Here is a 23,472-nt window from a genome sequence, read left to right on the forward strand (position 1 = left end):
ATCCGAGTGCCCGTATACCTCATATTCACACTATCTCAAGTAGATGATCGAATAGTAACAACGGCTTCAGTGACAATTTTACAATTTACTATAAATCACGACAATATTTTTGTGTAATTTATCTTGAATTACTTCTCGACAAAGTGTTTCGTTATGACCATTTAATGTGGAATTATCCTAGTCTGCCAAAGTTCTGTTTAGTACATTTGTCATCATAGCCCCCGTACGTATAAATCGGAAGTATCAGTAGCGGCGGCACATAGCCCCCAAAAAAATGTTGAGGGGGCGTCGCCCCTCCAAAATCAAGCTGAAACCTTTTGTGTCAGCAAAATTTGCCCCTCGGAATGCCGGAAATACCGTTTCAGAGGGTCACGATTTCCAATTTATTTAAGGGGGAGCATGCCCCGGACCCCCTAGTAAGGTCGCGCCTTCGGCTCAAGGTTGGTGAACAGATCTCGCCTTTCATGCAAAATGTCGTGGTGCCGCGTCTGAGTATAGAGCACCCCTCCCCATTCCTCACCACAAAAGCACCCACTTACGGTTGAAATGGAATAAACTTTTTTTTTTTATTTTTACAAAGGACTTGGAAATCATCAACTGTGGATGACACCTTGCGCAGAACGAAATCATGTAAAGAGCGTCACTTATCTATTACACGCGTCTCAAGACGCGCAACGTCATCCAACGCATGCGCTATTCTGTCCTCGGTTATAGTTTTATCAAGCCAACAGTATACAGGATGTTGACGGCGTCAAGAGTTGATGAGTCATATCCCACGTGACCATCCACTTGATTCGTATGTCGTAGGTAACGACAAAAACAAAGCCCGTGTTTATTAAGAGTGGGTGGGCAGAATAAAATGATATTAATGTTGCGCCGCGGACCTCGTTTTGTAAACAATTTTGTTGTTGATAAAATTTGCAGACAAAGAAAAGAATGGAAGGAGGGCAATTATCAATGATCCAGAACAATGCATGGATAATCGATTTTTCAGCGATGTACCACACTGTCACATGTGTTGGTGATATGTTAATTGACATGATAGCTGAGATTAACGGGAAAACTGTGGCGGCAGTGGATTAAGGGAGATTTGAATCTATTTAAAGCTTGTCAGGGATTAGGTTAAAATCTGATCACTGAGATTTGCATCACGTGGTTACGATATTTCAGTCTTTCAAGCATATATGTGCGAAGAAAACACACACACCTGTGGACCGATTTGCAATAAACATGACATAGTTATTACCAATGTTACTAAGTTATGGACTGCCATGCACTACATAAAAATACGATCATCGTATAAACTACCCCTTGAGCAAACAACGTCAGATTTGTGGTTCAAAAAGAAGAAATCAAGAAAGCAACGTCAAATTTTTACATCATTTTCATCATAGTCATTTAAATCGAGACTCGTTGTATGAGATATTTTACTAAAATCACTCATTGGACGCATTCTTCTAATATCTCACGATATATATGTGTATCTGTTACCACAGTCTTCAAATTGGGCCGCCGTCAAATGTTACGAGTTTCGTGTCAAAGTTGTACAGGAAATGCCTACACCCATATTAAAACAATGCACCCTCTATGTGTTTCAGAGTGACGAGCACTAACGATCGACATGCTACACAAAAGGGCAAAATTCTATAAAAAAAAAATGCGGGTAAATCTATATAAATCAGATTATCTTGTTTAACGTTACCTTTGTGTGGGTCACATTGTGCGTAGTTCCATGTTCATGCTGGCGGCGAAATGAACAGACTCGGATTTTACACTGGCACAAGCCACTAACGACTTCGTGGGGGTCTGCTGTGTCGCGTTTATGGTATTTATTAGAGAGCGCTGTTATATCGATCCAAGTTGTGCTGTGTTTTGACAATAATTTACGGTGTGCCGCCATTGTATTGGATGACCTCTAAACTTGCGAACGCTTTATCTTTCTTAAATACTCACCCAATATTAATTAGTCCTACAGATCGATTCTAACTGACAAACAGGTGCGGTCTATGTATCTACACGGCATCTCCATGGGACCATATGTTACGCAATCTGCGCTGAACACCCTCGAAGTAAGCAGTATTGTTTAAACACAGCCGAGGAAAAAATAGACCTCCTTACTTTAAATTTGCGATTATATTATTTTGTTCACTGTCTAGCTAATTTTCTAGTTCGATGTAATAATTGTACAACACACACATTGCATATTAGGCTTTATACTGAATCTGGTAATGGAGGTGTACAGACTTATTTGCTTGAACCAGTAGCTGATAGAGTCGCCGGTGACAAAGTCGAGACTTATAACTTCCCGTGGAAATGTAAATGTGTTTTAACACGCCGTAATTACACCGATCTACAGCATGGGTGTATACGTGTTTTTGTTTATTTGTCATAATCTTGATATCGAAATAGTACGCATACCTGTTAGCTGCGTAAGAGGCTTAAAGTTATTTTTTGTTTGGTGTACATTCGCAACAAAGATGACCTATGTATGTTTCTTGTGTACGGTAATCTACCTACAGCATGTTGGTAGTTTTTTGTTCAAAGAGCTGGGTTCAAGGGATAGTTACGTTTTAACAAGTTGCCGTTTCACTGAATATTACTTTTCATCGGAATACATGAGTTTAATCTTTTAATTCACTTCGACTTTAACAGATTGTAATCTGGGATCAATGCATATGGACCCCAATCAGAAAACAAAACATAGCAATTTTTTGTCTGTATAAAATAAACGCAGGATAAAAAACAATGAAATTTCTCGCTATATTACAGAACTGACAGAACATTGAACGACGAAATATAACAAAAATAACCCAGTGACATCATTGACCAATACATTTCATTGCTGGTTGATCACATGTACATCTCCAGCGTCATTAGAAATCGTATTTTCGCCATCACTACATCATCATTGTTGTTTTTGTTGTTGTAAAATGTGACATAATGTAGACATCTTAGTGACATGCAGTGGCGGATCCAGCAAAATGTATTGGGGGGGGGGGGAAAGCTTCGCTTAACATTACGGAGCGAAAATCGCAGAGAAGCTATGCGTAATCCAGATGATATGAATCGTCATGCGTTTTTTTGGGGGGGCATGGCCCCCTGCCCCTTCTCTGGATCCGCCACTGGTGACATAGTCGTGACCCACGGGATCGTACATTACAACTACTGTTTAAAAAAAATAAAAGTCACATATTAAAACAAATCTCACCTTTACTACTGCCTTCATCTGACTCCATTTCGAGCGTTTGTTCTTCAGTTTTGGTAATCATGCTGAGATTTCAAATGTACAATTTAAAATTTTACGCGAAAACATGGATTTCGATGATGTGGTTGTAAAATATGGAAGCAGCTCCATGCTCTACCGCATAGTGTTCGGCTGTTTCACATCTCCGTGCCCTGTTAACAAAACAGATTAGGTTTTAGAAGTTACCCTCATGACATTTTAATTTAATTCTCCTCTCGCTTAGACATACTAGTAGATGTTTCATACCGCGATTGAGCCGCGTCGACGTACACTTATTGAACATAAATTGTCAAATTATGGCGGTAAAATCAATACGTGACATAGGTGAACAGTTGGTTTGTCACATCGCGTCGATGGTTTCTGAAAGCACGTAATACAAGGACGCGTGCATACGTCAAGGTGTGAGATATAGTTTTGTTAAGGCTACGTACTTCGACGCTCGACTCATTTAAACACATATCCACGGGCCATATAATAAGAATAATCCACATTGCCTACCGTGTAACAGTCTTTGGCACACTCGTCACTTTTTGACCTGGATCACACGGAATTCAAACGACAGTTTTCACAGTACGATGCGCTCAGTTTTAGGGCCCAACGGTCGTCGCTATTCTGGTTCTAGTCACGCTATTCAGCCAAAAAAAAGTTTCGATTTTCTGTTTACAATGGTTGGAGTCGGATAGACTTTCTGCGCAAGTCCGAGACAGGTGCTACTCTTACCATTTTAGTTTGTAAATAGCCTTTGTCTAGCTACCTGTGCACTGACGCCGTCGTCATAGCGACGATGACACTATAACCTCGGAACACGAGGGTATATACAAAATACCGACGCATCGTTGGTTTAAACACACGCCATACGTAACGCAATCCATGAGCCGCGTTGTTTACTGCAACAGAAACATGCCGATCGTATTCATGGGCATTTTCCATGGCACCAACAATGTGAGTCAACTTAAACAAAGCCAGCCAGCATCCATTGTAAAAGGCTTTGCTAATTGTTCGCATGTTACCGCTGCATGATATTTTGCTGGTGCCGGGGGCTCCCTATAATATCACGAGCGAGTTACACTCACTGAACACCTGTTGAATGTGGTGTCCTCGCTGACTGCTCTATCGACAAATCATTCGTTATTGCCCCCTCATGTTGATATTCGTCGGTACATTGGGCCCTGCGGCGTGGGTTCCAACAACGTACCTACGTGGACCAAATTCCGCACTGTGACCCCCGAATCCCAGGACTCGTTGTCAGGACTACGGCTTTTAATAAATATGCTACATAGCATTTTTTCAGCGTATTTTCGCCGTTGTCGTTATTTCCACTAACACAGAAATTGTTTATGCCAAATCCACATCTTTTGATAAGTCATGGGAGGGAATTTTTTTTTGGGAGAGGGGTATGAAAAATCACTGAAAAGCTTCTGCTCAAACCCCCGGTGCCATTTTAATGGCTTTGACGAAGAGTGGCTTCATAAAACAGAGGCGTTAGCTTTCCCCAATTGGACAATGGTAATTTTATTGCGACTTGTTATGAGGCATCTGGGAACAATCTCATTTAACTACCACCCATAAGAAACGTACTATTTATTTCACGTAATTCTCAACCAAACTAATTTAACACAATGAGCAAACATTAGTATATCCACCTACACCGTACTACAGCCAGTCATATCCCATCTATTAGAAACGTCACAATACTATATATACCCCGTCGTATAGATATTCATATCATATCTACCATATAGACGTACAGATCTTACTTACACCTAACTATAGACGTTTATATCCCATTTACGTCACAGTATAGACTTCCATACCCATGCTTAGATATCCATACCTTGTCTACACCGAGCTATAGACGTTTATACGCATCTACACGGTAAAATAGATGTTCACACCTATCCATGCCGTAGTATAGACGTTCGTATCAATCTACCCCATACTATAGTAGTTTATAAATAAATAAACGCTGCTCGGACTGATAAGAATGATATATTGAAGATAATATTTGGTAATCGTAGTCCTAAATAACTATTAAAAATAGCTAGACGTTTCGAGCAATGGCTCTTTATCGATAGCATAGAAGCAAGTGTGATAACGTACAGGTAGAACATAGGAACGTAAGAACGCGCATGAACTATAAGTTAGAATCACAAAAAATTCCACAATAGAACAAATAACGCGCCCTAGGTAGTGAGCTCAACAAATGAGTTGAACTGTTTGTTAATACCATGGGGTTCTTTAGTTCCAAGGCGGAATATAGTTTCCTCCTCGACACGCCTGAGCTGATTTTCGTTGCCATTGACAACACATACACCAGAAATAGACATATCTGTAATATTATGTCCACTAGAATTAAAATGAAGTGAAACCGGATAATAACGATTTTTCTGTCTAGTTTGCCGTAGATGCTCAGCAAACCGATCACCCAGTCGACGAACTGTAGAACCAATATAAAGTTTCCCGCATCTAATACATGAAATGCAATATACAACATTCATAGTGATACAACTGAACGGATATTTGACCTCAACATCTCCCTTGGGACCAAATATACGATTAGTGTCTGTAATAAAAGGACAAGTATTACACCTAGGACGATTACACGGGACAGAACCATATTTCTCCCCTGATATATAAATATAATATATAATATGATATATAAATAATATGATAATAATATATATAATATATATAATAATAATATATATAATAATATGATATATAAATATGGTTCTGTCCCGTGTAATCGTCCTAGGTGTAATACTTGTCCTTTTATTACAGACACTAATCGTATATTTGGTCCCAAGGGAGATGTTGAGGTCAAATATCCGTTCAGTTGTATCACTATGAATGTTGTATATTGCATTTCATGTATTAGATGCGGGAAACTTTATATTGGTTCTACAGTTCGTCGACTGGGTGATCGGTTTGCTGAGCATCTACGGCAAACTAGACAGAAAAATCGTTATTATCCGGTTTCACTTCATTTTAATTCTAGTGGACATAATATTACAGATATGTCTATTTCTGGTGTATGTGTTGTCAATGGCAACGAAAATCAGCTCAGGCGTGTCGAGGAGGAAACTATATTCCGCCTTGGAACTAAAGAACCCCATGGTATTAACAAACAGTTCAACTCATTTGTTGAGCTCACTACCTAGGGCGCGTTATTTGTTCTATTGTGGAATTTTTTGTGATTCTAACTTATAGTTCATGCGCGTTCTTACGTTCCTATGTTCTACCTGTACGTTATCACACTTGCTTCTATGCTATCGATAAAGAGCCATTGCTCGAAACGTCTAGCTATTTTTAATAGTTATTTAGGACTACGATTACCAAATATTATCTTCAATATACCCCATACTATAGACGTACACGCCCTTCTGCTTCGTAGCATATGCGTTCATAGCCATCTACACGATAGATGTTCATAGACGTTCACACACATCTATATAGAGCTATATTTGTTCATATTCCATATACACCACAGTATAGACATTTATACTCAACTCTCCCATACTAAAGCCGCTCACACCTATTTATCCGGTACAGGAGATCTACCTTATCTACGCCGAACTAATATAGGTATTCATACAGCGTCTGAACCTTACAATAGACGCTGATATCCAATTTACACTGTACTTTATTCGTTCATACCCGTCTACACCATATTACCCTACAGATATTCATACCACAAGCTGAAACCCCTTGCGTCAGCAAAATGTGCCCATCAAAATGCCGGGAATAGCGTTTCAGAAGGTCTAGATTTCAATTTTTTAAGGGGGAGCATTCCCCGGACCCCCTAGTAGGGGTGGTGAGCAGATCTCGCCTACCCATGCAAAATTTCGTGCCGATGCGTCTGCCGTATTAGATACGTTCATATCCCTATCTACACCGTTCTAAAGACGTTTACATTCATATACACTGTAGTATAGACGTCCACACCCCAACTACACCATAATATAGACGTCCATACACCAACTACACCATAATATAGACGTCCATACACCAACTACACCATAATATAGACGTCCATACTCCAACTACACCATAATATAGACGTCCATACACCAACTACACCATAATATAGACGGCCATACCCCAACTACACCATAATATAGACGTTCATACTCCAACTACACCATATTATAAACGGCCATACCCCAACTACACCATAATATAGACGTCCACACACCAACTACGCCATAATATAGAAGTCCATACTCCAACTACACCATAATATAGACGTCCATACTCCAACTACACCATAATATAGACGTCCATACACCAACTACACCATAATATAGACGGCCATACCCCAACTACACCATAATATAGACGTCCATACTCCAACTACACCATAATATAGACGTCCATACTCCAACTACACCATAATATAGACGTCCATACTCCAACTACACCATATTATAGACGTCCATACTCCAACTACACCATAATATAGACGTCCATACTCAAACTACACCATATTATAGACGTCCATACTCAAACTACACCATAATATAGACATCCATCCCCCAACTACACCATAATATAGACGTCCATACCCCAACTACACCATAATATAGACGTCAATACCCCAACTACACCATAATATAGACGTCCATACTCCAACAACACCATGATATAGACGTCCATAACCCAACTACACCATAATATAGACATCCATACTCCAACTACACCATAATATAGACGTCCATACTCCAACTACACCATAATATAGACGTCCATACTCCTACTACACCATAATATAGACGTCCATACTCAAACTACACCATAATATAGACATCCATACCCCAACTACACCATAATATAGACGTCCATACCCCAACTACACCATAATATAGACGTCCATACTCCTACTACACCATAATATAGACGTCCATACTCAAACTACACCATAATATAGACATCCATACCCCAACTACACCATAATATAGACGTCCATACCCCAACTACACCATAATATAGACGGCCATAGCCCAACTACACCATAATATAGACTTCCATGCCCCAACTACACCGTAATATTGACGTCCATACCCCAACTACACGATAATATAGACGTCCATACTCCAACTACACCATATTATAGACGTCAATACCCCAACTACACCATAATATAGACGTCAATACCCCAACTACACCATAATATAGACGTCCATATCCCAACTACACCATAATATAGACGTCCATACCCCAACTGCACCATAATATAGACGTCAATACCCCAACTACACCATTATACAGACGCACATACTACAACTACACCATAATATAGACGCACATACAACTACACCATAATATAGACGTCCATATTCCAACTACACCATAATATAGACGTCCATATTCCAACTACACCATAATATAGACATCCATACCCCAACTGCACCATAATATAGACGTCCATACCCCAACTACACCTTATTATAGACGTCCATACCCCAACTATACCATATTATAGACGTCCATACCCTATCTACGCCATAATATAGACGTCCATACCCCAACTACACCATAATATAGACGTCCATACCCAACTACTACATATTATAGACGTCCATACCCCCAACTACACCATATTATAGACGTCCATACCCCAACTACACCATATTATAGACGTCCATACCCCAACTACACCATATTATAGACGTCCATACCCCAACTACACCATAATATAGACGTCCATACCCCAACTACACCATAATATAGACGTCCATACCCCAACTACACCATAATATAGACGTCCATACCCCAACTACACCATATTATAGACGTCCATACCCCAACTACACCATATTATAGACGTCCATACCCCAACTACACCATATTATAGACGTCCATACCCCAACTACACCAAAATATAGACGTCCATACCCCAACTACACCATATTATAGACGTCCATACCCTATCTACACCATAATTTAGACGTTCATGCTCCGTCTACACCATAATATAGACATCCATACCCCAACTACACCATAATATAGACGTCCATACCCCAACTACACTATATTATAGACGTCCATACCCTATCGACACCATAATTTAGACGTTCATACTCCGTCTACACCGTACTATAGAAGTGTATACCCCCATCTACAACGTACTAAGGACGTTCTAATAGGTAAACATTGTCATCATTTGCATCACTCAGGCATACATTCAATTTTAAGTGTCGAAATGTGTGTTTATCATCGGGTGTTTTATAACAGATTGCCGTAGCTTGCTTCAGGCTATGCCGATACTGTATCATTGAAACCGGTATTTACAGAGACAACGAACCAGGTACCGAACAGGCCAAGGGCGATGGATGGCAGTTTGTGTTTTGATTATACAACTGTACTCAGTGTATATATTCTGGGTAAGAAGCTTTGTCATAACGGAAGATCGAGAGATTAACCAATAATTAATAAAGTAGCGCGAAAATGGAAAAAATGGATTTTGAGCCATGTGCCACAATTGTAAATTGCAAATGTGCGTGCTGGTTTGGGGCGATAACCTCACAGGGCGTATCGTTCTGGCCATCTCATTAGCATGTAGCGCACGCCTTCTTTCATAAGGAGCATGATGTGCGACCACGTAAACTGGTTTCACACTGAATATCTTTACCCCGTATTAAATGTTACAGTTTTTTATAAAACTTTTTTGATACACATTCGCAGTGAGGTACCTATTGCAATCGACCGAATGTTTAATTTACATACAGAAACGTCGAGACCGTGTGATTTTTTTCGATGGATTCAGCTTTATGTGTACAGAAGCGCCGGGAACCATCGGTGACGTTACAGACACCGAATGTTCTTCAGCATAGCGTGGTATGAAATACACATCCTACAAACATTACTAAAAAATAACCGAATTGTATCTTTGACTTCATCAGAGACGTCAATTCCATGTATGTCAGAACGTATTGAACTCGTTTCATTTTTTTTTCTGAGAATAGTCGAGTTGTCAATTCTTATGCCTATTTCGCTCCAAATTGCCACCCCTGCATTTTATGAACTTTGTAATTGTGCAAACTGAATTATTTTTCAAGCACAACCGCGAACAACCAAAAATGCTCCAGACGCACACATTATAAGCAAATACACCCAATGTTAGGATTGTAATTCCCACGTGAATTGAACCCGGTCGACTTAAACACTCAAACATTGTTGGCACAAGTTGTATTGTAAAGCTGAACGTGTGTGCACTGTGCTAATAATAAATCACAGCATGAGATTAAATGTTCGATGCGATGAGAATGAGCAAGACTCTTACATACCCGTATTTGTGCACACCGCAGCGAGTCTCAGTCAGGCTTCCCCCCCGGATACCGTGACCAATATTGCTTTGTATCTACATGGCTCTCTCTTGCATTGCAGCATCGGAGATATGAAGATGCAGGTCTGGTGGGGATAGAGGTAATAAGTGAAACCCAGAGGCGTACTGGTCAGTTATTTAGTAGATAATGTGATCATGCATAACCAACTACTCCCAACACCGATATTAGTCATACATACTTATCTCGGTGTTCGGCTAGTTCTGTCTTCGAAGGCTGAAATAATTCAAATGATATGCTAATATACAGAACCGATTGAAGCAATTGAAAGCCCGAGTTCCGATTGGCTAGATTCACAATCCCTGGATGTTTAACTGCGTATGTTAAAAACTTTATGAACGGTCCCTTAAATAGCAAAACGTGTCGCGAATTGCCTTGTATTCAAACGACGCCTGCCAGGTCAATGAGTGCACAACTCATTCGATTTGTACGACCAATTGATTTGCGCAGTACAAGTCATCCTGATATGAATACCTGTTCTAGTCCGTTGCCGCTAAATAGGGCATCTGAACACGCCAAGAGTTCGAAGATCATATGCGTATGTTGCGTAGTTCATTTTGAAGTAGGGCTCGAAAGCTATCTGCAACATAGATCGTCTCGACACCTTGTACAACGCGCATTGCGGCGATATATCACGACGCCTGACTGGCACGATAAGTACCGGTGTTAGACATTCCAAATACGTGTCCACGGATCGATATCGTGCACGAGATGGCGATAAATACTAGAACCGAATAAACGTGTTGGTATGTCCCATGTCATGTTCACATGTGAAATGCTGGTGGAATTCAACTTAGTGCGCCGTAGTTGGTGCTGGAATGGCACGAATGGGGGAATCCATAATAACGTGTAGGCCCTTGCCACGCAATATATTAAACACCGATATTAGTGCTTCCTCGTGTACAATTTAACCAATCATTTGAATAAACCTAAATATTAACATGATATATCCACACGATTTGTTACTAAGAAAAGCGTGTAACACTCTACAGTGGGTAATAGGTTTTGAAATTTTGATAAAACGTTATAAGCACTAATACTAATTTTATTAACACAGACCGTCCCCTGGAAGAGGTGAAATAAAGCTTAAAACAAGACAAAACTGAACAAGACAAAAAAAACTTTACTTGCGTAGGCGTTGCTGTCTTCCGTGGCGGTGGCACTGGGGGGGGGGGCGTAGAGGGAAAATGTCGGGGGAGTCACCCCTCCAAAATCAAGCTGAAACCCTTTGTGTCAGCAAAATTTGCCCCTCAAAATGTAGAAGATAGCGTTTCAAAGGGTCTAGTTTTTTTTTTTTCAAAATCTAGTAATCGGTGAGCAGATCTCGTCCCCCGTGCCGCCGCCTCTGGTATTGTTCGAATCACCCACTCACTTATAGTAAATGAGGACTCATTTGTCATCGTCGAGTGTGAATAATTGCTGCTATCTTATAGGATACAAGACAATACGAGGTTATTTTGGAAGCGGTCTTAATAATGGAAAGACTGTCACGAAAGCAAAGAAACAGTCCCTAAAGGCTCGTCGTATTCAGGGCCGTTCTTCTTGTTCGTAGACTATACAATTAGCCTACTGTCTATGACTGTGACTCCGACCTTCATTGGACAAATCGCAAGGTTATCTATGTGTGTCATAGTACGCTACTGTAGTCCAATAATCGATTCACATAGAAACTGATTTAAATACAGCGAATCAGGGACCGTAATAACTCAAGTACCCCCCTCATACATAATAGACAACTGATACAGTTTACACTTGGTATACTTGTATTTATATAACAGTGGATATATACATATATGTACGTATTTATAAATTCAGGTGTCGAAAGCTTTTAGGTAGGAAGAGGTGTAGTAATACATATGTGTCTTTTTGACTTTTCAATTTGGTGGATACAGTATTTGTGTTCGAAGTTGCATACACACCATGATCTATCGTAGTATTGGTATGGTCATTTTGGTAGCGCCCATACGCAATATAATTTCTTCAGTGCGAACTGAAATATTTGTGCGTCACGGTTTCAGCGCATGGTCATTTGGACCAAATCGCATCGGGGTTTTATCATGCGATGGCTTCATCGATAAAAAAGTATATGTTCTCTTGACGTTGCTATGAAATGAAATAGCAATCGTTTTCTCCTAATGTCACATTTAGACACAATGTACCAATTGTTCTTGCCCGCCCCCACACGTCTTATTGACGTGACCCGTTTAGAATGTCCTCGACATGGACATTCGCACGTACGTGTCTCAATTCAACGAACAGAACAAGCTCATACCGCCCCAAGAAGTGTTCCCCTTTTCAGGCGAACCGCCGCAGAGCAGCCAAGGGCAGGGGGTTGTTCGTAGCTTCCAGCAACTTGCTAAATCGTCCATAAGCCGACATTTGGTTGGCCGTAGGGTCTTTATGACCAAGAGAGAGAAAGAGAGAATGGTATCACCTTTGTGCTTTGAATTGCTATGGCAGACATGGCATTTAAACATAATTTATTATTACTTAAAACTCACAGGAATGTCTTCTACACTGTAACATTTTGTGGTCAGTCAAATTCTTTATATTCTACATTTCTCACCTTCCCCAAATTACGCACCAATGCCGAAGTCGACATAGATGAATTTATTTACGCCCGACAGGAGATAGCGTACCTTATTTTTGACGTGGGAAATCAAACCCGTTGACAAGAGGTCGTCAACGAAGTATGGCCAATATTTCGCTATGTCCAAACTATACAATATGCAATATACACATGTTAGTTAAAATACAGCAATTTAAAAATGACAAAATAAAATTGTGCTTATGCGAAAAACAAATTCATTCAGATGAAATCAAAAATATATCACTGATGCTGCAGACCAATTTCACGTGGGAAAGTTATTCCAAAATATTAGTGGATTTGTATTTAAAACTTTGTCTAAAAATCTCCCCCTTGTGTCTATGTATATGCAATTCCTTCTTGATAGATGACTATGTAGCTCTGGAGTGAATGTTACTCAAAGAAATTTATTAAAATGAAGTGTACTTTGAAAAGTAACATAGCCTTGGAAATGCGAACTCCTCTTTCAAAAAGGTATTTACTTTAACGTTTTGAAATTTCCTTTCATGTAATCAGTATACAATATTATGACGTGTACAATTCTTGCTGTAATATTATGGCTTGTGTAATTATTGCTGTAAAATTATGACGTGTGCAATTCTTGCTGTAATTTTATGACTTGTGTAATTATTGCATTAACATTATGACGTGTGCATTTCTTGCTGTAAAATTATGACGTGCAATTTTTGCTCTAATATTAAAACCCAGTTTTTAAAATTACTTACTGTATTGTTCCCCATACTGAGAAACCATTAGTAAGTTACCAAGGCGAGAAGATGCAACACTTTCCGAGATGAGCTACTAAAGGAGCTCCCACTCATGTTCAACTACAGGGCGTATATTTTTGCAACCCAACGCTATGCGTACACCGTACCAAAAGTTGGAACCTACAACTGCCGTATTTGTTGGTTTACAAGCGATGTAAACTCATTTCACTTTTGAGATTAATGGAGTGTTAAATCCCCCATGAAGTGCGTTATACATATGTTTAGAGCTGTGCTCTCTCTATTATATACTGGATGACATGTCTGTTAGGCTAGACTGCATGATTTATGCAGACGGCGCCTGTCATGTTTGGCCAAATCATAGATCTGCTCTGATGGATGCTGACACTGACAACTTAAAGTGTGCAGTTTTGTACTCAATACAAACTTACACCTATAGAATAATTGCTACCAATTCAGCGGAACAGCTTCAGAATGCTTCACTGAACTATGGGTATTCAAAAACCTGGCTATGTATATAGCAGAAGAAGAAAAAATGTGTTAATTATAAGGCCAAACCCATTTTACAATGTACCGGCTGTTTGCATCGTCCAGTATATGTCACTGGCCTGAAGGGCGTTCAACACAGAGATGGTGATCGCCCTAGTCGGTGCCTAGTGCCGCTTTAGGCGATCTTTCATATAGGGCGGGACTGTGCCCGAAAGATTTACAAACAACTTGAAAGCTTAATTTGTCCTGTCAACACAAATATGTATACCGTTTCACAAAATATATCGCCTTTGACATTGCTGCAATTAATTATAATCTAAGGTTCAATTGACGGCCAATACATAGTCGTTGTGAAATCGTTAAGGAATGAGGTGCATTTTAATGGCTGTGGAGGATGTTGTCCTGTTTATACCGCGAGACCCTATCACAGTAAAACGTAGTCAATTCCATGGCAAAGCAACCAGTATTGCTCAGTTGACTGTAGTGGTGAAGAATGACTCTGACATTCTTACAAATTGTTTATGGGGACGGGGAATATTCAACAATGCGGTTTATATATATTATGGTGGATTGGTGGTTGGAATGGGGTTGTTGTAAAAGATATTCTTTTTATATGTATATTTTTATATGTATATGTATATATATATATATATATATATATATGTATATGTATATGTATATGTATATGTATAATGTATATGTATATGTATATGTATAATGTATATGTATATGTATATGTATATGTATAATTGATAATGTATATGTATATGTATATGTGATTTTTTTTTGCTTTTTATTATCCAAACAGTCTTGGCTATGGACTGTTAAAATTTTGTAGAATTGTGAATAGTGGAACATACTCATAAAAAAATGATTTTAACATATAGAGAACATGTGCAAACATTCTCTCTTTTTAATGCTTAGCAAGATTTAGCAAGGCTATACATAAATAATTAAAAATAGAAAAGAAATGACGGGATCTCCATATTATGCACTATATCTAACTTTTAACAAAACGATAATACATTTAAATTTGGAACTGTTACAGCCATTTTAATTATGAGCATTAGCAAATTAGCAATTAGCTCAGCTTCTTCTTCAATCGTACAGACAACTAGCCTAGGTGTTAATTTATGCATAAACTTGAAGTAGTGAAATTTGAGCTGCTGCCCTGCAAAATTGACAACTGGTAGACAGTTTTCAAGACGGCACTTTCTTCATAGTAAACAGATGTATCCATAAACCAATTTTGACAGGAAACAGAAGCATAGTTTAGAAGCTATTTTTTTTTAAATCACTTTTGACCAAAAAAGCACATTTTTGTGCATATTTCAAACTACAGTGTACATAAAAAAATACTAACACAATTTTAAAATTTATACAATAAGATTTCCTAAAATATATAGTTTTGTGGACAAGGAAGGTCATCTTGGTTTCCTAATTAACTAATAAAAATACCTGTCAGGAAAACATTAATGCCTTCATAATTACAAAGCAAAAGCAGTGCCAGGTTTTATCGGACCCCTTTACTTTACAACTCACAAGAGTTTACCTTTTATTGTTCATGTCAGAAGATTTCAGGGCACCCGTTCCAGGTTGCAGGCTGTTACAAGCAAAGTGAAATTTTATAGAAACCCAAAATAAGATAAAAATGATGATCAATGATCTTCTAAATAAAGCATGTTAGCACTAACACAACCAACATCATCTTCTCAATAAAGCATGTCACCTCCAACACAGCCAACATCATCTTCTCCATAAAGCATGTTAGCACTAACACAACCAACATCATCTTCTCCATAAAGCATGTTAGCACTAATACAAACAACATCATCTTCTCCATAAAGCATGTCACCTCCAAGACAGCCAGCATCATCTTCTCAATAAAGCCTGTCAGCTCAAACACAGCCAACATCATCTTCTCAATAAAACATGTTAGCGCTAACACAACCAACATCATCTTCTCCATAAAGCATGTCACCTCCAAGACAGCCAGCATCATCTTCTCCTCAATAAAGCATGTCAGCTCCAACACAGCCAACATCATCTTCTCAATAAAGCATGTCAGCTCCAACACAGCCAACATCATCTTCTGATCTCTAGAAAGCATGTCAGTTCCAACACAGCCAACATCATCTTCTCAATAAAGCATGTCAGCTCCAACACAGCCAACATCATCTTCTCTATAAAGCATGTCAGCTCTAACACAGCCAACATCATCTTCTCTATTAAGCATGTCAGCTCAAACACAGCCAACATCACCTTCTCAATAAAGCATGTCAGCTCCAACACAGCCAACATCATCTTCTCTATTAAGCATGTCAGCTCCAACACAGCCAACATCATCTTCTCAATAAAGCATGTCAGCTCTAACACAGCCAACATCATCTTCTCTATTAAGCATGTCAGCTCAAACACAGCCAACATCATCTTCTCTATAAAGCATGTCAGCTCTAACACAGCCAACATCATCTTCTCTATTAAGCATGTCAGCTCAAACACAGCCAACATCACCTTCTCAATAAAGCATGTCAGCTCCAACACAGCCAACATCATCTTCTCAATAAAGCATGTCAGCTCTAACACAGCCAACATCATCTTCTCTATTAAGCATGTCAGCTCAAACACAGCCAACATCATCTTCTCAATAAAGCATGTCAGCTCCAACACAGCCAACATCATCTTCTCAATAAAGCATGTCAGCTCCAACACAGCCAACATCATCTTCTCAATAAAGCATGTCAACACTAACGCAGCCAACATCATCTTCTCCATAAACCATGGCTCCAACACAGCCAACATCATGTTCTCGAAAAAGCATGTTAGCTCTAACACAGCCAACATCATCTTCTCATTAACCCATGTCACCCTAAAGCGACTAGCATAATTTTCTAAAGCATGTCATCCAATTTTCTGATTAAAATATGTCATGACAAACTAGCCAGCACTATTTTCTCGTTAGAGCCCGTCACACCAAAGCAGCCACCATATTTATGATATGATTCTTTTCAGTACTTCCATATATGTTCCATATACTTTATGCCATATATTGATTTGTGCTCAATTCATGTAAACAAATTGACAATGTAAACAAATTAGACAGTTAGATATTGTACATCGGTGATTATGCTGTTGTACCACCACATGGTAGATAGGAATCAATGAGTTTTCCATCCACGTGTCATGAACATTATTATGTCACAATGAAACCTGAAACGTCGCCCTGCCCCTTTTGTACAGTAGCTATACCCACCAGATATATTCAGTTTTACCTTTCACCTTCTGTCAGGTAGAGTCGCCTCACTGCAACTTGTTGCCGACCTGGACGCCACTCACAGACTGCAGCGAGAGACTCCCTTTATTTCAGATACATGTTACATTTAGAAATTGATCACGCCATTAAATATTAACCCAACAATCAGATTATTAGTATATACTTTTCACCAATCACAGCTCTTATTAATTGCAATCACTTAAGTTTATCAAATTCATCCATGTTATTAATTATTGGCACAGCTTTCTCCAAGTTGACGTCATTGTTGTTACATCTTTAACGGACAATCATGTGCTTCAACAGGTGTGTCTTTTTTGTGAAAATTTGTTTTACCAAATGCTGGTGTCTCGCCAAAGCGTATATAAATATTACAGGTGATTGCCATGGTGCAATTGTTTGCTCGCATACCGGTTGTAATCTCTTGTTCAAACCCTAAAGCATTTGTAGATACCTCTGACATACCAATGTCTTTGTGCTGATGAATGGCTTACAAGTGTTGTTTTTGCTAATAATCAGATGGTCGCACTTCAAGTTCACACAGATGTCACGTCTTCGGTCATAAACTCAAACAATGCAATTAAATAGATTATGCCACAATACCTATGATACAAATTATATCACAATTGCATAAAATAAACTCACAACACAACAAAACATTTCAGCTCATTCTATCTACGAATCTCATCTTCTCCCATCACAGCACATCACATCATCACTGTCGCATTTCATCTAATCACATCATTTCTTTTCACTGCCTCATCTCATCTCATCTCATCTCATCTCATCTCATCTCATCTCATCTCATCTCATCTCATCTCATCTCATCTCATCTCATCTCATCTCATCTCATCTCATCTCATCTCATCTAATCACATCATTTCTTTTCACTGTCTCATTTTATTTCATCTAATCATTTCTTTTCACTGTCTCATTTCATCTAATCACATCATTTCTTTTCACTGTCTCATCTCATCTCATCTAATCACATCATTTTGTTTCACTGTCTCATTTCATCTCATCTCATCTAATCACATCATTTCTTTTCACAGTCTCATTTCATCTAATCACATCAATTATTTTCACTGTCTCATCTCATCTCATCTTATCTAATCACATCATTTCTTTTCACTGTCTCATTTCATCTAATCACATCATTTTATTTCACTGTTTCATTTTATCTCATCTAATCACATCACATCATTTGTTTCACTGTATCATCTCATCTCATCTAATCACATCATTTCTTTTCACTGTCTCATCTCATCTCATCTAATCACATCATTTCTTTTTACTGTCTCATCTCATCACACCATTTTTTCACATCTCATCTCAGCTGATCGCATTATTTTTTCTCACAATCTCATCTAATCTGATCACATCAGTTATTGTCACCAGCTTATCTATTTTCATCACATCATGTCTTATCATCGTCTGGTCGCATCACATGTTTGTCATCATCTCATATAGTCACATCCAATCATATCAGTTCTTGTCATCATCTAGTCGCATCATATAATTTCGTTTCACCATCTCATGTCGTCTCATCTCATTTCATTTCATCTCATCAGTTCTTCTCATCATCGCATCTCATCTATGATATCGCCGACAACACTGTACTTCGGAAAAGCCATGCGCAAAATACTTGTATAATAGCTGTCGACATACTCACATTAGATAGTTGTAAATATCTTGTCGACATGCGAAATTAAATGTTAGAGAATTACTTTAAAGTCCACGCATACGCATTTCTGTCAATCTGTTACTAAAAATCGATGAACACAATTTATTAGTCCTTTGCAGTAACTGCAACGTTAAATGCATACTTTCTCAAATTGATTAAACGCACCTGGTGATTACATAAGAGGTGGATTTCGACAACCAGGATAGCTGCTTTAGCAGTTTAGTCTCACGCGCCAACATCTCCGGATAAAATCGTGTTTTGAATTAATGAAGTCAGCTAGTTTTGATTTTTCTAGAATTATACATTGCATTTTTGCATATAAAACCTGGAAAATCCTCTTGTAGAAGGAATACAGCGTGACATATATTGTTTCACACATGGACTATTTTCGAGCTATAGTTCCCACAAAGGGGCAGGCCAGAGATTACTTGGGTCATATTATTAATAGTAGTTGTACACAATGTGGTGTTTAGTTTCACCGTCGTGCTGCTCACTTTCTCTTGTTGTCAGAAGAGGCAGGGTCGGAGATCGTCGAATTATTATAGTAAATTTGACAAAGAATGCGTTGCATTGGTATGTAGGGGTGTTCTAACTCCCCGCCCACCATATATATTGCGTTTCGTCGCGTGAAGGAATGTATAGACACTCAGCACCACAGATCCAGTAGCATCGATTGTAATTTTTAAAGTTTCTGATTAATTATTTTTGCATGAGACGACGACACCCTCGTGCATTGACGCCACAGATTCTTCATCATTTGACATGTGTAGTGCCCGCAATTATATGTCGCACATGCATTATACACATAAAACATTGACTTGCCAGGAGGGAAACAATATACGTAGTTTCCCCCGTCGAGTGATTATGGGTCACTCCAGCAAATATGTTCCAGGCCATAGCGTATAACTCGCCGGTCGAACGGTGTTTTATTATACTAGTACACCACACCAATATATTTAGATATACACCTCATATATTCGTGTACAGTTGGGTGGATACCATGTGTCCTGTTTTATTTGCTACACTAGCTATTTAAATTAACATGTATTTAAACGCTTCTGTGTCAGACGCAAATGTGCAAACTACAAATGTGCAAATGCTTAATGTATACGTATATGACCACCATACCAGTTTCATTCAAGATATGTCATACACAGGTAGATTCGGGTCTTAACTACATTTATGCTAAAGGTCAGTGAATGAGTCTCGATCAGCCGTTTTGCCCCCCCCCCCCAATAGAGTCGTGACACATCCAGCCCGGGTACAGGTCGTGAACGTTAACACAGGCATAAATCATAGAATTTCTTTGTCGTTGAATTCGCAACTGTAACGTTATTTTACTTCACATTTCATGCAATGTTTGGTTACTATGGGGAAAATGTATACCATTAACCTTGTCATGGCGGTATTATTACAATTTAAATGCATTATTAGTCCCGAAGTCCATCGAACCTTGGAAAACCCCGAAGGAAGGTTTACCCAACTAAGTGTGTATGTCTTGCACGAGATCCACCACCGTCTCAAATTCTGGTCTGTGCATCATCGGCACCGTGCTCGCATATAATATACTAATCAGACGAAACTGTGTAAGTTGTCGGTGGACCCGGGACCCGGCTTAAAGTCGGTTATGTTAATGAATTGGTAGATGACGTAAAACGCGGAAAATGTGAAGTACCTATAATATTTAATATTAATCTGTGTTTGTTACCAAATTGTTAGATTAGCGGTTGTTAAAACGTGGCATTAATTTTTTCAGTATATTGATACGCCACTAGTGCGCGCTAAGGTCTCGTGGAGGGGGGGGGCATGTATTTCTGCAGCTTAGAGAAGCACCAATCAGTTTACCTTACATGCTTGTTGAGGGAACCAATCAAACTATGCCGTAAATGGATTAGAACGACATCACAATACGGTGCATTGACATCCTAAACATAAAGTGGACCTTCTACGTGAACTGGCATCGATCTAGTACTAGTACGTCTTTCTAAAACAAACACTAATTGGATATTATGTTCTTGCCGCCGTTAAATCATAGCTTTTATTCGTATTGGCGCCAAATTTTGCCAGACTATGTTATTCTATAGCAAAATTATTAATCAACTAGCATGCTTGTATACAATCAGTTACCTGTCTAAGACTATCAACGAATTAACATATGTATTCTAATATTCTAACTGATTAACGATCACGTGATATTTGCATAACGTCATGTCCGGTTCCCTCGCCTATTATTGGGCGTGAAACATTGAGTACATAATTATACAGTATTCACACTTGTGCCACAGTGGTTTCAATTGGCCCTGTGGTCATAAGTGTACAAAGACTAAACTGAGCTGGCTTTGTTATCGGCCACCATGTATCTTTAAAATATTCTAGAGCTGAGTGCTGGACGAGACTTGCCATTTTAGGGCGGCTTAAGTTAAATTGTGCCGTGTTTACACGTGTATCAACGTCCGCTTCGCTATGAAGTTGGACTCCAGGCCGGGGTTTTGACACACGTGTGAACACGGTATTTGTTTCGTACTTTTAAAACGTCTGCCGCTGCATGGCTGAAATGCACAGTGCAATAAAGTATGTGTAAACTACCAAGGCGCCCACACCGGCCACAATTCCCAAACAGATTAAGATCTACCAAAGTAAGTTCGAGTTGTTAACCGAATAATCTCTCAATTCTGTCCACCTACTACATTCATCAAAAGAAGAAATTGAATACAAATGCGAGAAATAAACATGAAGTCGCCACTTCTGAGTTGTTTACTCTTGGCATGCAAACAGAAAATCTTGCCCCAGGGAGCAAGACGTGCCACTACTCGCACCTAAGCCCTTCGCAACAGCAAACAGGCAGCACGAGTGATGGTTCTCCTGGCGTAAGACAGAAAGTTACACCACGCCAGACATAAAAGTATTATCAGTCATAAATGACGTAGTGACTTTGAAAAAATTAGGACTTTAGGAACTTTGGCAATTAGCGTGTTAGAAGAGTCCCCATAATTAATCTAACCACGGTTAGTAACCGTGATCTAACCTTGCTAAATCTGGCACAAAGCATAAAGCTTATCCATTTTTTATATTCATCTCGAAGCTATTGTTCCGGTGATTTTTAGTACTCACACATGAAGCGATTGTTTGCGTTGATTTCTTGTTTAGCCTAGGGTAGCGTTTTAGTAAAATCCAGGTACCTCAAAAACAAATAAATACGACGACCGTGTGGCCCCAGGTTATTCACTCATGCACCACACAATATACTTCAAGCGACTTAATATAACACGTGGCCTGAATTAATCTGAATTAGTTCTCGTGATTTTATTAATTCATTTGACATGTGTCCTGGAGTGTGTTATTATAAGTATACTTGTATAAAAGATGACAGATATAATGGTCTCACGTGTTGATGTTAAGTAGACAACATTGTTGAATTGGTTCCAAATATAAGTCAATAGGGGTACCATGTTGACTTGGATTAATATAATCCCACATTCCCAAGAGCCTGGGATGTGATTGCTCACACTCGTTAGGAATTGTTCGTCTCACCCGAGCCGCAATCCCATGCGCTTGGTGTGTGGGATTCGTTTTCTCTTATCACCTCAAAATAAATATTTGTGGCTGACAAGAGCAAATCTGCTTACGCTCTACGCGCGCGAGTACGTAACGCCGGGGAAAGTTCACTGACGAACGACCCACGTCTTTTGCTATTATTAATGTTGCATTGACGGCGTCTGTACACTTTTTAGTTCCAGTTCATGTTACGCATCGCCCCCATTGGACAGTGTTCTGGGCGTCTCTGCTACTCATAGAAATATTATCAAATCAAAGAACGTTTAACAAAACCGTGTCATTTACGCGCTTGTATACAGGATGTGGGCTCAACTCGACCCCATACTGGTGCTCTCGCAATCCCAGCGGCCAGGGATGTGAAAATATTTATTCTCGTACAGCATCATTCTAAAAAAAATAAAGCATTTGCTGACATGAAAAATACGCATGCGTTTAAACGCATTCGCTTCACATTAATTGTGCGTACCATAAATCCAAGGCCCGGGTGAATTTTCCGTAGATGTTGATACAGATACATATTCAAGTGTGTGACTTCACCGAACAAAACACGTAATTACTCCTGGACCATTTTATT

At 39.1% G+C, this 23,472-nt stretch overlaps 1 protein-coding gene across 7 annotated transcripts in view; it reads right to left on the bottom strand.

Annotated features, from left to right (window-relative positions):
- The window catches only part of LOC144350256 (uncharacterized), a 38,720-nt gene that overhangs the window by 5,120 nt on the left and 10,128 nt on the right, over positions 1 to 23,472 (bottom strand). Inside the window, exons 1-3 of one of the 7 annotated variants that reach the window (XM_085504412.1) lie at positions 10,769 to 10,784; positions 10,531 to 10,654; positions 3,209 to 3,396 (exon numbers count right to left, since the gene is read on the bottom strand). In XM_085504412.1, coding sequence (XP_085360538.1) covers positions 3,209 to 3,269 — 61 coding nt within the window. In that variant the 5' untranslated portion in view covers positions 3,270 to 3,396; positions 10,531 to 10,654; positions 10,769 to 10,784. The other 6 variants (XM_078008505.2, XM_085504411.1, XM_078008504.2 and 3 more) reach the window with 6 other exon arrangements.

Source organism: Saccoglossus kowalevskii, chromosome 10 (assembly GCF_978046115.1).
Source record: "Saccoglossus kowalevskii chromosome 10, keSacKowa6.1, whole genome shotgun sequence".
Taxonomy (NCBI): Eukaryota; Metazoa; Hemichordata; class Enteropneusta; family Harrimaniidae; genus Saccoglossus; species Saccoglossus kowalevskii.